Source organism: Thamnophis sirtalis, unplaced genomic scaffold (assembly GCF_051295495.1).
Source record: "Thamnophis sirtalis isolate CommonGarterSnake01/CBP01778 unplaced genomic scaffold, rThaSir2_p1.2 scaffold_4, whole genome shotgun sequence".
In the NCBI taxonomy this organism is placed as follows: domain Eukaryota; kingdom Metazoa; phylum Chordata; class Lepidosauria; order Squamata; family Natricidae; genus Thamnophis; species Thamnophis sirtalis.
This window is the reverse complement of record NW_028261384.1, coordinates 32181056-32194423: the sequence shown is the minus strand read 5'-3', so window position 1 is coordinate 32194423 and position 13368 is coordinate 32181056. Positions and strand designations below refer to the sequence as shown.

General features: G+C 41.9%; 1 protein-coding gene across 3 annotated transcripts in view; it reads left to right on the top strand.

Moving 5' to 3' along the window:
- SLC25A13 (solute carrier family 25 member 13) overlaps positions 1–13368 on the top strand; it is a 162250-nt gene that overhangs the window by 56809 nt on the left and 92073 nt on the right. For 2 of the 3 annotated variants that reach the window (XM_014051794.2, XM_014051795.2), the window contains exon 4: positions 8674–8789. The exons of the other annotated variant lie outside the window; for it this stretch is intronic. In XM_014051794.2, coding sequence (XP_013907269.2) covers positions 8674–8789 — 116 coding nt within the window. The remainder of the gene's footprint in view (positions 1–8673; positions 8790–13368) is intronic. 3 annotated transcript variants of the gene reach the window in all.

Sequence of the window (13368 nt, the reverse complement as noted above, 5' to 3'; positions counted from 1 at the left end):
TTATTGAAAAGGAAGGTAACAGGGTTACTGCTACATTAAAAAACGGGTTGTATGTTATACCAGATGGCTAGATGGCTAACACAGCTTATCATAATGTTAAACCCCATGATGAATATATACATTTACTTCATAGACACATGGGATACATTAATTTCAAGTTGCTACAACAAACACTTAAGTTGGCAGGGGGAGTAAAAATAAAACCACGCAGAAAATATTTAAACTGCAATGTTTGCAATCAGGAGTAAAGCAAAGTTACTCCAGCAAACAGACTGAATGGTTTTAAAACAAAGGAACCTCTGGAAGTTGTTTTTGCTGGTATAATAGGACCTAAGAAACCCAGTTTGGGAGGTGTCTGTTATGTTTTGAGTATCATGGATCATTATTCATGGTACGGTTTCTGTTACTTAATGAAAAACAAAACAAAAATGTTTCAGAATTTCTTTAATTGGCTGAGGTTTGTGGAAAGAAAGATGAAAGCCAAGTTATTACTGTAGTTATTGATAATGGGATGAAGTTTACCAATTATAAATTCCAAACAATGTTAAAAATGGCTGGAATCGAGCACAAACATTCTTATAGGTCACAACATAACTCGTTTGTAGAACAAAGGGGGCAAACATTACAGGCCATGGCTTGAACTATGATAGCCGATTCAGGTTTGCCGGAAACACTGTGGGATGAAGCTATGATGTGTAGTAACCATGTTTTAAATAAAGTGGTGAATAAAACAACCGGTGAATTGACATTCACTAGGTGGCATGGCAGAAAACCAGATTTGAGTTACCTACATACAGGGCGGGGCATAACCTTTTCCTAGGGGGTCACAGCAACACTTGTAATAACAACACAAATAATTCATACACCATTCGAAAGCCCATCAAAAACTGAGTTTATTGACACGATTTAATAGTCAGTATGACCACCATTAGCCCTTCGAACAGCATTCAAACGAGGTGGATAAGAACACAACAAATCTTCAAACAGTTCCGTTCGATTTTCCAGATTTTCCAGGGCGGGGCATAACCTTTTCCTAGGGGGTCACAGCAAGATCGACAGCAGTTTACAACTTCCACGACACCTCATTTTAAAGCCCATAAAAAACTGAATTGAATGAGCTATTAAATGTTAAATTTGTTTCGGTTGAAACTTTGAGAATGAATTTGGAAACTGTGTTGAAAAATCTGGAAAATCGAACGGAACTGTTTGAAGATTTGTTGTGTTCTTATCCACCTCATTTGAATGCTGTTCGAAGGGCTAATGGTGGTCATACTGACTATTAAATCGTGTCAATAAACTCAGTTTTTGATGGGCTTTCGAATGGTGTATGAATTATTTGTGTTGTTATTACAAGTGTTGCTGTGACCCCCTAGGAAAAGGTTATGCCCCGCCCTGTACATTCGGAGCCCCAGCATGGGTGCATATACCATCACAAGTGAGACTGAAAGGGCAACATAGAGCTTGACAGTTATTTTTTGTAGGATATGAGGCTAACCATAGATCATTTAGGTTTTGGGAGAAAGGCACAACTAAGGTTTACTGTAGCGCTAGTGCTAGGTTTATAGAACACGTGGGGTGAGGTAAATTAGAAACAAATGCTAATGTAATTATCGACACCCAAGTAGTCCCTAATGATGAGGTAGTAAAACCAGTAATTAAACAAATTAAGGAAGAAGTACAGTTACAGGAAGAACAAGAGCAGGTTATACAGGAGAATCCACTGGTGAGTCCTGAAATTCCTAGATGTTCAACTCTTGTAACGAGACCACCTGACAGGTATCGGGCGTCTATAGCATGTCAGGCAAATAAGGTTCCTGCTAATTACCAAGAATTAACTCTATATCCAACTGAGGAACAGAAAGCTTGGAAAGATGCAATGGAAAAGGAATTGAAATCATTGCAAAAGTTAGACGTTATGAAAATGTAAAGTTGGTGTGGGATGACGTCAAATTCAAGATGGATGGAATCACGGTGGTGGCGGCGGTGCGCGCGGGTGAATCGTAAAAGAAGACGGCCGAAGGCGGAAGGAAAGGATGTGCATGGAAGTAGAGTTAATTACGCATGTGCAAGGAAGATTGCTGCCAGAGCTCTGCCGCTCAGGTTGTTGAGAGAGAAAATGACCAAAAATAAACGGAGCCGAAGCCTAGAAATTGCGGGAAGTGAAGACTGTGCAAGATCAATGCAAGAGGGTTTTGGAAAAGCAGCTATCTGGAGGAGCGCTGCTCTTGGATGGCTCTCGGACGGTGCTGCTGCTCTCGGACAACGACTCCGGCCCCGATCGCCGCTGCTGCGGGGAGCCATTGGGCTTGAACCGGTGCGCCAGTGCGTTTTGCTCCGCTTGTGCTCCACAGCCTCGGGGGGGGTCGGTGAGCTTGTGCTGGTGTGTCTTGGGACTGGGCGGCTGGCCTCCTTTACCGCCACCGCTGCTGTCCCGGGCACACACCCCCTTCTTCTTCCACCGTGGCCTCTCTGCCTCTCTGCCACCACCACTGTGGGCCTCCTCTTCTCTGCCCGACACTCTGGCTGCTGCGGCCTCGGCTTTCTCAGACCCTGCAGCCAGCATCCTCCGCTGTTGCTACTGTTGCCGCTGCCATCTGCTGCTGTCCTGGGCACCCCAGCGCCTTTTCGGACGGCGCTGCCTCTCTGGCCGCCTCACCCTCGGTGCCGCCATTTCGGGGAGCTGGTGCACTCTGAGATCAAGCAACCATCTTCCTCTGCTGCCGCCGCTCCTGATTCCCTCTTCTCCTCTGCTGCAACGCCATCACAAGGGACTTCTCTGCTCACCGCTCCGGCCACTGCAGCGGCCATGGAGACCTTTTGCCGTGCCGGTAGCTTTGCATTTTGCCCTGTGACACACGGCCCTCGCAGAAGGAGAGGACGGGGGGATGAGGAGGACGTGGACAGGGAGCCTGCCCCCCCCAACTGGCACCAACCCCCCTCAGCCACCTCAGACTGTCGGACTTTTTGCATTCTTCCGGGCCCCGCAGGAGAGAAGAGCGAGAGCGAGGAACCCCTCTCTCCCAAACTGTTACCAGTCCCAGCCACTTCAAACTTGCGCTAACCGCACTTGCGGATTTAAGAACTGCGTTTTTTAGCCTGTATGAATGTGAGAGAGAATGTACCCACTTTTTAACTTAATTAATTTATTATATTATTGTATTTTTAATTATTATTGTGGGATGTGTATCAGGAGAGTGTCTGTTTGGTGCATATGATAGGACTGGGTGTGCGACCTGGAGCCTCCTCCACTGAGTGCAGAAGCAGACGTGGATGGGGGCCCAGATTCGCCTCCCGTCCTGGAATAAATGGTGCGCGTGGCCTGCCGAGAAGAATGGGGGCCATGAGAGAGGGGGGGTCTACGGGGATGGGGGTGGGTTGGAGCATTTTGGTTACGACCGGGAGGGGCAGATATGATGGGAGCTGTAGGGCTAGCCATTCTCGGTGAAGAAGGACTTGCTACATCATAGCGATTCCTTGTTCCAGCCCCTCAGGCTCAACTCAAGGACCTGGTGGCAGAGGAGATCAGGGCCCTGGTCTCAGGTTGCTGTTGCTAAATGCCAGGTCTGTGGTAAATAAAGCTCCCCTCGTCCGGGACTTAATATTAGACGAGGAGGCAGACTTGGCATGTATAACTGAAACCTGGCTGGGCCAAGAGGGAGGAGTCCCCCTCTCAGAAATGTCCCCAGATGGGTTCCAGGTGCTCCACCAACCACAACACCAGGAAGGGGTGGGGGAGTAGCAGTTATCATCCTAAGGTCATTAGCCCCTTGCAGGATCCCTGCCCCAGAGATTGTGGGGTGTGAGACTCTCCTGAAGTTGGACCTAAGGGTTCAATTGGGCTTGTTCCTGACGTACCTACCTCCCAGCTGTGTCACAACAGCCCTGCCTGCGCTCCTAGAGGCGGTAGTTGAGTTGGCGGTGGAGTTCCCCAGACTAATGGTACTGGGGGACTTTAACCTGCCATCTCTGGGTGAACACTCTGACGGGCCCAGGAGTTCATGGCTTCCATGACAACCATGGACTTGACCCAAGTAGTTCAGGGTCCAACTCATAGAGCAGGACACACACTCGACCTTGTATTTCTCTCGGGGCAGTGGAGACGTGATCTTGAATTAAGGGGAATAGAGACCTCACCCTTGTCATGATCAGATCACTCCTTGCTGAAGCTTGACTTTAGGATGCTACTCCCCCATTGCAGGGAGGTAGAGCCGATTAAGTGGTTCCGCCCCAGGTGCCTGATGGATTCGGAAGGATTTCAGAAGGAGCTTGGAGGGATACCTGACTCCCTTGTCCATAATCAGACAGAGTCCTTGGTTGCGGCCTGGAATGTTGCGGTGGCTGAGGCACTGGATCGGATTGCACCTTTGAGGCCTCTCCGCAGCAGTGGATCCAGGAGGGCACCTTGGTTCACCGAGGAACTCCGAGAGATATAGTGCCAAAAAAGACGCCTAGAGCGACGCTGGAGGGCTAGTAACTCTAAATCTGACTGAGCACTATTAAGAGCCTTTATCAGGACTTACTTAGTGGCGATACGGGCGGCAAAATGTACACATTTTTCCGCTCTTATTGCGTCCGTGGAATCTCACCCAGCAGCCCTGTTTAGGGTGACCCGCTCCCTCCTGAAAGGTGAGGAGGTGGGGGAACCCCTGCAGGGAAGAGTTGAGGAGTTCGTTTCGGTTTCTGTCTGATAAAATCACTCAGATTCGGGCAGACCTGGACTCTATTTGGGCAGTACCAGCTGAGATGCCGAGGGAGAGTCTCAGTCAGATTTGCTGGGATGAGTTCGAGTTTGTCACCCCTGAGAAAGTGGACAAGGCCATGGGAGCGATGAGTGCCTCCACCTGTTTACTGGACCCGTGCCCCTCCTGGCTGGTTTAGACCAGCAGGGAGGTAACACGAGGCTGGTTCCAGATGATTACGAACACATCTTTTGCAGGAGGGGTCTTTCCCGCAACCCTTAAAGGAAGCGGTAGTAAGACCCCTCTTCAAGAAGCCTTCTCTGGACCCAGCTATTCTTAAGAACTATCGTCCTGTCTCCAACCTTCCTTTTTTGGAGAAGGTTGTTGAGAAGGTGGTGATGCTTCAACTCTGACGGTCCTTGAATGAAGCAGATTATCTAGACTCCTTTCAGTCTGGTTTCAGGCCTGGGTACAGCACAGAAACTGCTTTGGTCGCACTGACCGATGATCTCTGGCGGGCCAGGGATAGAGGATATTCCTCTATCCTGGTGCTTCTTGACCTCTCAGCGGCCTTCGATACCATCGACTATGGTATCCTTCTGCGATGGCTAGAGGAGGTGGGAGTGAGAGGCACCGTTTTACGGTGGTTCTCCTCTTACCTCTCTGACAGGTCGCAGTCGGTGTTGGTCGGGGGGGCAAAGATCGACACCTAGGCCCCTTAAATGTGGTGTGCCACAGGGTTCGGTCTTGTCCTCCCTCCTATTTAACATCTACATGAAGCCGCTGGGCGAGATCATTCGACAGTATGCAGATGATACACAATTGTATCTCTCTGCCCCGTGCCAGCTCAGTGTAGCGGCGGACGTGACGTGCCGATGCTTGGAAGCTTTCAGGATCTCTATGGGGGTGAACAAACCTGTACCCAATCCTGACAAGATGAGTGGTTGTGGATGTTGCCCCCGAAGGACAGCCTAGACAGTCCATCCTTGACCCTGGGGGGTGAAAACTTACACCCTTCAGAGAGGGCCCGCAATTTGGGGGTCCTCCTGGATTCACAGCTGACACTGGAACACCATCTGTCGAATGTGACCAGGGGGGCCTTTGCCCAGGTTTGCCTGGTGCATCAATTGCGGCCCTACTTGGATCGAGAGGCACTTCAAATGGTCACTCACGCCCTAGTCACCTCAAAGCTGGATTACTGCAACGCGCTCTACATGGGGCTACCCTTTAAAAGTTTTTGGAGACTGCACCTAGTCCAGAATGCAGCCGCGTGAGCGATACTGGGTGTACCAAGGTACACCCACGTTACACCTATCCTCCACGAGCAGCACTGGCTACCTATTGGTCTCTGGATGCAATTCAAGGTGTTGATTATTACCTTTAAAGCCCTACATGGCTTAGGGCCACCGTACCTGTGAGACTGCCTACTGCCACATACCTCCCAGCGGCCGGTGAGATCCCACAGGGTGGGCCTCCTTCAGATGCCGTCAGCCAGGCAATGTTGGTTGGCGGCTCCCCAGAGTAGAGCCTTCTCTGTGGCTGCTCCGACCCTTTGGAATGAACTAGCCCCAGAGATCCGGACCTTATCCACTCTCATGGCCTTCAGAAAAGCTGTCAAAATCTGGCTATTCCGGCAGGCCTGGGGCTGTTGACCTCACTGTTGAGGTCCAGCCCCGATCAGAATGAATGCACGTGTGGTGATTTTAAATCTGTCTTTCTTTTTATTTTTTATTATTTATTTTTTTCTCTTTTGTTTTTGTAAAGCCGCCCAGAGTCCTTCGGGATTAGGAGGCCTATAAATCTTATTAATAAATACATAAAATAAATAAAGTTACCACCAGGTAAACATGCCAGTGGTTGTAAATGGATTTTCGAAATTAAAAATAGTGTAGATGGAACTGTAACCCATAAAGCCAGGCTAGTTGCACAAGGGTTTGCTCAGTCAGCTAATGACTATGATGAGGTCTTTGCACCTAGTTTAAAGGCTACAACTTTACATGCAGCATTAGTGTGGGCAGCTAAGAATGAATATATAGTTAATCATTTAGATGTAGAGACAGCATATCTTCATGCACCGTTGCAACATACTATATATTTACAGAATCCTGCAAGATTCAAAACTGATTGCTGGAGGTTGAAAATAGTCTTTATGGCTTGAAGCAATCAGGATATGAATGGAATCTATGTATAGTCAAAGAGTTAACTAAGATAGGTTTTTAAGCTGGCATGGCTAATCCATGTTTGTTTAAAAAAAGTAATGGTGTGATTTCATTGTTGCTATTGTTCACTGATGATATAGCATTAATCAGTAAAACTGAGCAAGAAGCTATGAAGATTATAACACTGTTAACAATGCAGTTCAGTATAAAAAATCTCAGTAAGATTAGGCAATATCTTGGTTTACAAATAGATAAAACTAAGGGAGGAGACAAAATCTCACAAACCGAGAAGATTAACCAGCTACTCAGGACATTTAGGATGGAACTGTGTAAACCGGCTAAAACTCCAATGGGTCAAGAATTTAGCCATGAAGATGTAAAAAGCCCTGTTTTTGATAAAGATATTTATCAATCATTAATTGGTAGCTTATCATATCTGAGTAATTGGTCAAGGCCCGACATAGCATATAGTGTAAAACAATTAGCCAGGTTTAATGCTGAACCTACTGAAAGGCATTGGCAAGCTGCTAAGAGGATATTAAGATATCTTAAGCAAACGATGCATGATGCATTCTATTTAGAATCTGATGATCTGAGCTTAACTGCATATGCCGATGCAAGTTTTGCAACAGATGTGTCTACACAGAAATCAACATCAGGGTTTGTTGTATTCCTGGGAAAAGGCTGAATTCTCATGTTTGTCATTATTATGTACGTATTTGGTTTGTTATAAACAACAACTGCTTGATATGGGGATTGACATACGAGAGCCTAATGTTGTTTATGAAGACAATCGAGCAGCAGTTCAGATGGCATCCAATCTTGCTGTAAAAACTAGGTCAAAACACACTGATCTGAGATATTTAAATGTAAGGCAAAGTGTGAATGATAAATTAGTTTCACTGGAGTACTGCATGTCTGAACATAACATTGCAGATCATTTTACTAAGGCCCAAGGTAATATAAAGCATAAATGTTGTTGCGAGGAATACAGATTAATAGCAATAGCAATAGCAATAGCAGTAGACTTATATACCGCTTCATAGGCCTTTCAGGCCTCTCTAAGCGGTTTACAGAGAGTCAGCATATTGCCCCCAACAATCTGGGTCCTCATTTTACCCACCTCGGAAGGATGGAAGGCTGAGTCAACCCTGAGCCGGTGAGATTTGAACCGCTGACCTGCTGATCTAGCAGTAGCCTGCAGTGCTGCATTTAACCACTGCGCCACCTTGGCTCTTCCAATTAAAAGATTAAAATTGCAAGATTTATATATTGTCCGACCCAAAGGGGAGAATGTTAGAAATATAATGTAACGGTTGAGTTGGCAATATATAAATCATGTAACAATGCTGTACCTGTTTCTTTAAATCATAGATATTGCTGTACAGTTCAGTGTCCATGCATTCTATTTTCCAGAGGAAGTGCTTTTTATATGATGGAGTAGGGAAAATTATAGATTTAACAATGCTCATAAGCAAATAGCATCTGGTCAGCACACAGATCAAAGTTTTACTTTATATTTAAATATCCAGATATGTATCAGTACTTATAAACAAGCACAAAAATATTTGTATGAATCTGTATCCCCTTTTGACTTACAAGAAAAAGATTGATCTTGACTGTGGAAAAAAGGGGAAAAGAAAGGAAAATACTTATAAGTTGCTGCTGTTATTTCTAAAAACATTATACATCTTCTGAAACTGGAACAATTAATTTAGGGAGTTGCAGTTTCTGTATGTTTGATGGCAGGATGGGAAAAGATAGGTTTAATGGATGTTCTATTGCAATATTCTATAAACAAGGGACTATATTTTTAATAACATTTTCTTCTGTAGGTTGATATCCTTTCAAGAATTTGTAGCGTTTGAATCTGTCCTCTGTGCTCCAGATGCATTGTTTATGGTGGCATTTCAGCTTTTTGACAAAACTGGCAAAGGAGAAGTTACTTTTGGTAAGACTTGTTTTTACTTGTTTCCCTCTTTTATCTTTTCCTTCATGTGAATTTTTAATAAATATGCATTGAAGAAAAGCTGGGATTTTTAGCTCTTATTCCATAATTGGAATCTTGTTGCTTAACTTGTATTTATTTAAGAATCTAAAGCTGTTAATAATTAATAATAAGCTCTTTCAATAAAAGAGAATATATATGTAGTTCAGAGTTGAATTGTAAAGTTCTTGATATTCTCTGAGCTTGTAACATTAGTGATGTTACCTAGTTGGGTAATGAAATGTCTGTAATCCTAACCCAAACCAGAGAGCACCAGGAACTTCAGAGTGCAAATGTGTTTTAAATGCATTGTTTATTTGAATCACATACAGGTTTGCCTCTTTTAGCTTGGAACAGCATATGTTGTATTCTTTGTCCTATTTTTCTTACCCCAAAAGCCCTATGAGGTGGGTTAAGGTGAAAGAGAGTGATTACCTCAAATCTGTCTAGTGTGTATCAGTAGCTAAAAGTGAACTAGAAGTTTAGAATATCCCAGTCCTAATCCATTGTCTTAACCACTATAGATATTAGAGCATACATATCAAGTACCCCTAGCCCTTCTTTTCATCAAACTAGACATATCCTATTCCTACAACTGTTATTCTTGCATATGTGTTAGCCTCCAGTCCCCAAATCATATTCTTTGCTCTTCTCTGCATTCTTTCTAGAGTCTCAAAATCTTTTTAATATTGTGGCGACCAAAACTGGATAGAATATTCCAAATGTGGTGTTACTAAAGCATTATAAAATGGTATTAATATTTCACATGATCTTGATTCTATCGTAGATTATCAGATTATCATATTTGGAATACATGATGTGAAGAGTAGCTCTTTTGAAGAGTTACTAGAATGGGTGAAAGGAAAGAGAAATAACAAGGTATAACAAGGTGGATGGACTCAATTGGACTCCATCCAGCAACAAGGGACTCAATTCCAGCAACAATTTTGCTACTCTTGGAAGATTTGAATCATAAGGTTAAAGACAGATAATTCTGAAGGAAATTTATCTATATAGGACTGTGAGTTAATGCTAAATTGATGGCACATAATCAGTCAATCTCTGGTTATATAACTACTATGCTCCATGTTGTTTGGTCTTAGGAGCCAAACTTTTTTTCTCAAAAGGGCAAAGGTGCCTTGCTTTATAGGCAGTAAAGTAAAAAATGGACCAATAAATAAGTATAAAGCAATAGTTATATTACTTAGAAATTTTAATGAGGTTTTATAGTTTCTTTGTATCACTTGAAATAAGCGACTAAGAGTGTGAACTCTTTGATGAATTTGATGAAGCTTGCTGCAAACATCTTTTTTTTTAAATCACTGTACTGTTTCATATTGGATTATATTGATCAGATAGTTAACTGAACCAGAATATGTTATCAGAAACTGAGAGTAAAAAATAAATTGATTTCAAATTGATCAAGGTTGGAGTGTTTTCGTGAAATTAAAATGGTATCAGTAAAAGTTATATTATAAAAATAAGAATGAACATTTAATGCTCAGATACATAATGTCTCTATGCTCAGATACATAAAGTCTCTTAGCTTTTTTTTTAAAGGAGCTAAACTGAAGCAGCCTTCTAACAAGAAAACCTTCCAGATCTAACTAGCTAAAGTAGACCTACATGTGATATTAAAATTTTCAAGAGATCTCAATCTAACTGCTGGGGAATGCTCTTCACTAAATGAGGTGCATCTGCAAAAAAAGTGCATTAAATCAAAGCATTTAGTACCTGATTAAATAACAAGTGTGTTACTTCCAATAAGGTCAACAAGTCCTTGTTTTACCACACCATTGTGATCCTCTGCCACAAACAGTACTAGTGGGATCAACTTACTCCTAAAATCTTGAAGCTCTCAAGAAAAGGTTATTCCAGATACAATGCTGTGACGTTGATTTCAAAAACCCAGCTATTCTTATACCAAACATCTGTTCAAATATGGAGGCCTTTGCGTATACATCTCTATACATGTTGGTTTCTACATTAACATATGGAAGCCAAAACATAGGTAGTTGTTTAACTGAGAAGACCTAGTTACTTGTAGTCCTCAATATCTCTTCACGCAAACCTAGTAATTTTAATTTTAGTGCAATTTTAGAAAAAAAATCCCTGCTAACCTTTTGTGATAAGCAAAGGAACAGTTTAGGAACAAATCAGTAAGCACAGCCAGAGGCCATTGCTTTTCTACACATCCTCCCCACTCTCCTCACCCTCCCAGCCTCCCAACTGTTAATGCAGTTTTTAAAATAAGGGAAGTTAGTTCTTGTTTCTATAAATTGTATGAAATGGGAGATGGTAGTGTCTGTTGATGTGCAGCTAATAGAGACTGCATGGCCTTTTGTATCCCATTTTAAACTGACACGTTGCTCTTTGCTTGGAGTTAAAGATCTCAGTGGGAAGGTAGAAGAAAGTTTAGTTGGCTTTTAAATTTGAGACAGAGAATAAACCATTGCTTCTTTTTCCACAAGTGTTGACAGGCATATAAAAACTGATAATGTAAGTCCAGGGGTTTAAGAGATTTAACAATTTTCTCTTTGTGGGGTATTACTGAATTTTAATGCCTTTTTAAAAAAAGCAGAATACTTTGATATCTTTTATGACATGGTTTAATAAAGAAAAGTTTAGATGCATGGGTATAAATGTCAGCATTTTAAAGACTAATTATTCTTTTAATAATCTTTGCTTTTTGATATAAGGGCTACAAGTAATCGGACAGAACTGATTTAACAACCTGTGGCTTTAAATATATTAGAAGAAATAGCTTAAAATTTGTGTCCTTCTTCCAAAAGTTGTAGTACTGATACAGAAATTCTTTCTCTGTTTCACATCCCCAATTTTACAGATAAAGTAACTTGAAACCTGAAGGGTTGCATTAATTTTAAAAGATTGTAGAATAACCCATGTTGACATTATTTGAATATTCATACATATACACAGAGAGGTCTAATAATAAGCCAGCTAGAAATTTCTTCAAAAATCACAGGTATGTGACAAATACACCAGCAAACTTTTACCTTATTAAATAATAACAACCAGTTCACAAAAGGAAAATGTTCTATATATGGTGTTTTGTTAAATATTTAGCTTTATATTCCATTTCAACATGACATTCCTTTCACTCTTGGAATTTGCAATGATCTTGATAAATATGCATTTTGCCATACATTGAGACTAATGAAACCTGTAGTTTGTTTTCCAATCATTGCATGAATTGAGGAGTATGTAGGAAATAGTGTTTTACTTGATCTATTAAGGTTTAACTTGTAGGCTGTGTTTCTGATGCTGTTTGGGCATGAAATGGAAATAAGCAAGTATATTTCTTTATTTTGGTAATCTGAGTAACACAATTAGCTTAAAAACTATTAGTTAACACCTTTATAAATAATCTTCTGTAATAAAGCAGAATACAGTGTGGATTTTGAATTCACTAGAACAGTTCATAAAAAAGTGAGCAAATATAATTGCTGCTATACTTTAAATATACAATTACAAATCTACAGTTATCCTAAGGTTGTGATGGAATTGGGACTAGGGACTAGGAATTGGGACTAGGATTGTCTTTGCTAAGTGATGCAATCATAAAGCACAATGTCACATGACAGTGACAACAACACAGCAGTTACCATCATAATCCCAATATGTGTAGGTTGTTAAATGGATAAGGAGTATAGGGATACTGCAGAGGAGGCCTGAGAAGATCACTGCAGACTGTACATGAATTGGGGAAGACCATGGTTGGGATGTTAGTGCAGTGCAAGTATAGAGAGGGAGCACTTGTGACCTTCCCTGATGACTTCCCATTAACTTTGCTTATGGCAGCATAGCAGGGAAGGTTGAAAATGGCAATCACATGACTATGGGATGCTGAAACGATCATAAGTGCAAGCTAGTTGCCAAGTGCTCAAATCGTGGTCACATGACTCTGGAAATGGTGCAGTAGTCAGAACATGGAAGACCTACAGGAAGTACATTTGTTCAATGCTGTTGTAACTTTGAACCATTGCTAATGAATAGGCGGTAAACAAGTATTATATTTTGATAAATTCATAGTTACTTGTTTCCCCTGCCATAGAAAGAATGTAGGCATGGATAGGACATCACCCTGTGTCCCTTCTTGAGTGAGATATTCTGCAGATAGATTCCAATATATTCTTACGTTGTTGTCCAGTATTACACAATTACTTTCATTGTTCCATCCTATTAATTTTATCTAAGCTTCAGAGATCTAGTGCCATATTAATTTAGTTTCAAGGAGGAGGGGCAGGATAAGAGACAACACATCTAGAGCTGGATATAGAGTCAAAGGAAGAAAGTTAGGATAGCCAGTCCCTAGTATCTCCCAAAGTATATCCATTCATGTGAGCAGAGTAATATTTAGTTTAGCAAAGTTCTGTATTTTGGATGTAAGCAAATAAAGAACTGAAATTTGCCTGAATTGATCTATGTTGTTCTTGGAATAGACCTGGCAAAATTATTATATTTTCCTGCTTAGATTCCAACTCTAAAGTAAGGGGAGAATGGAAAACTTTAATCTCATCAA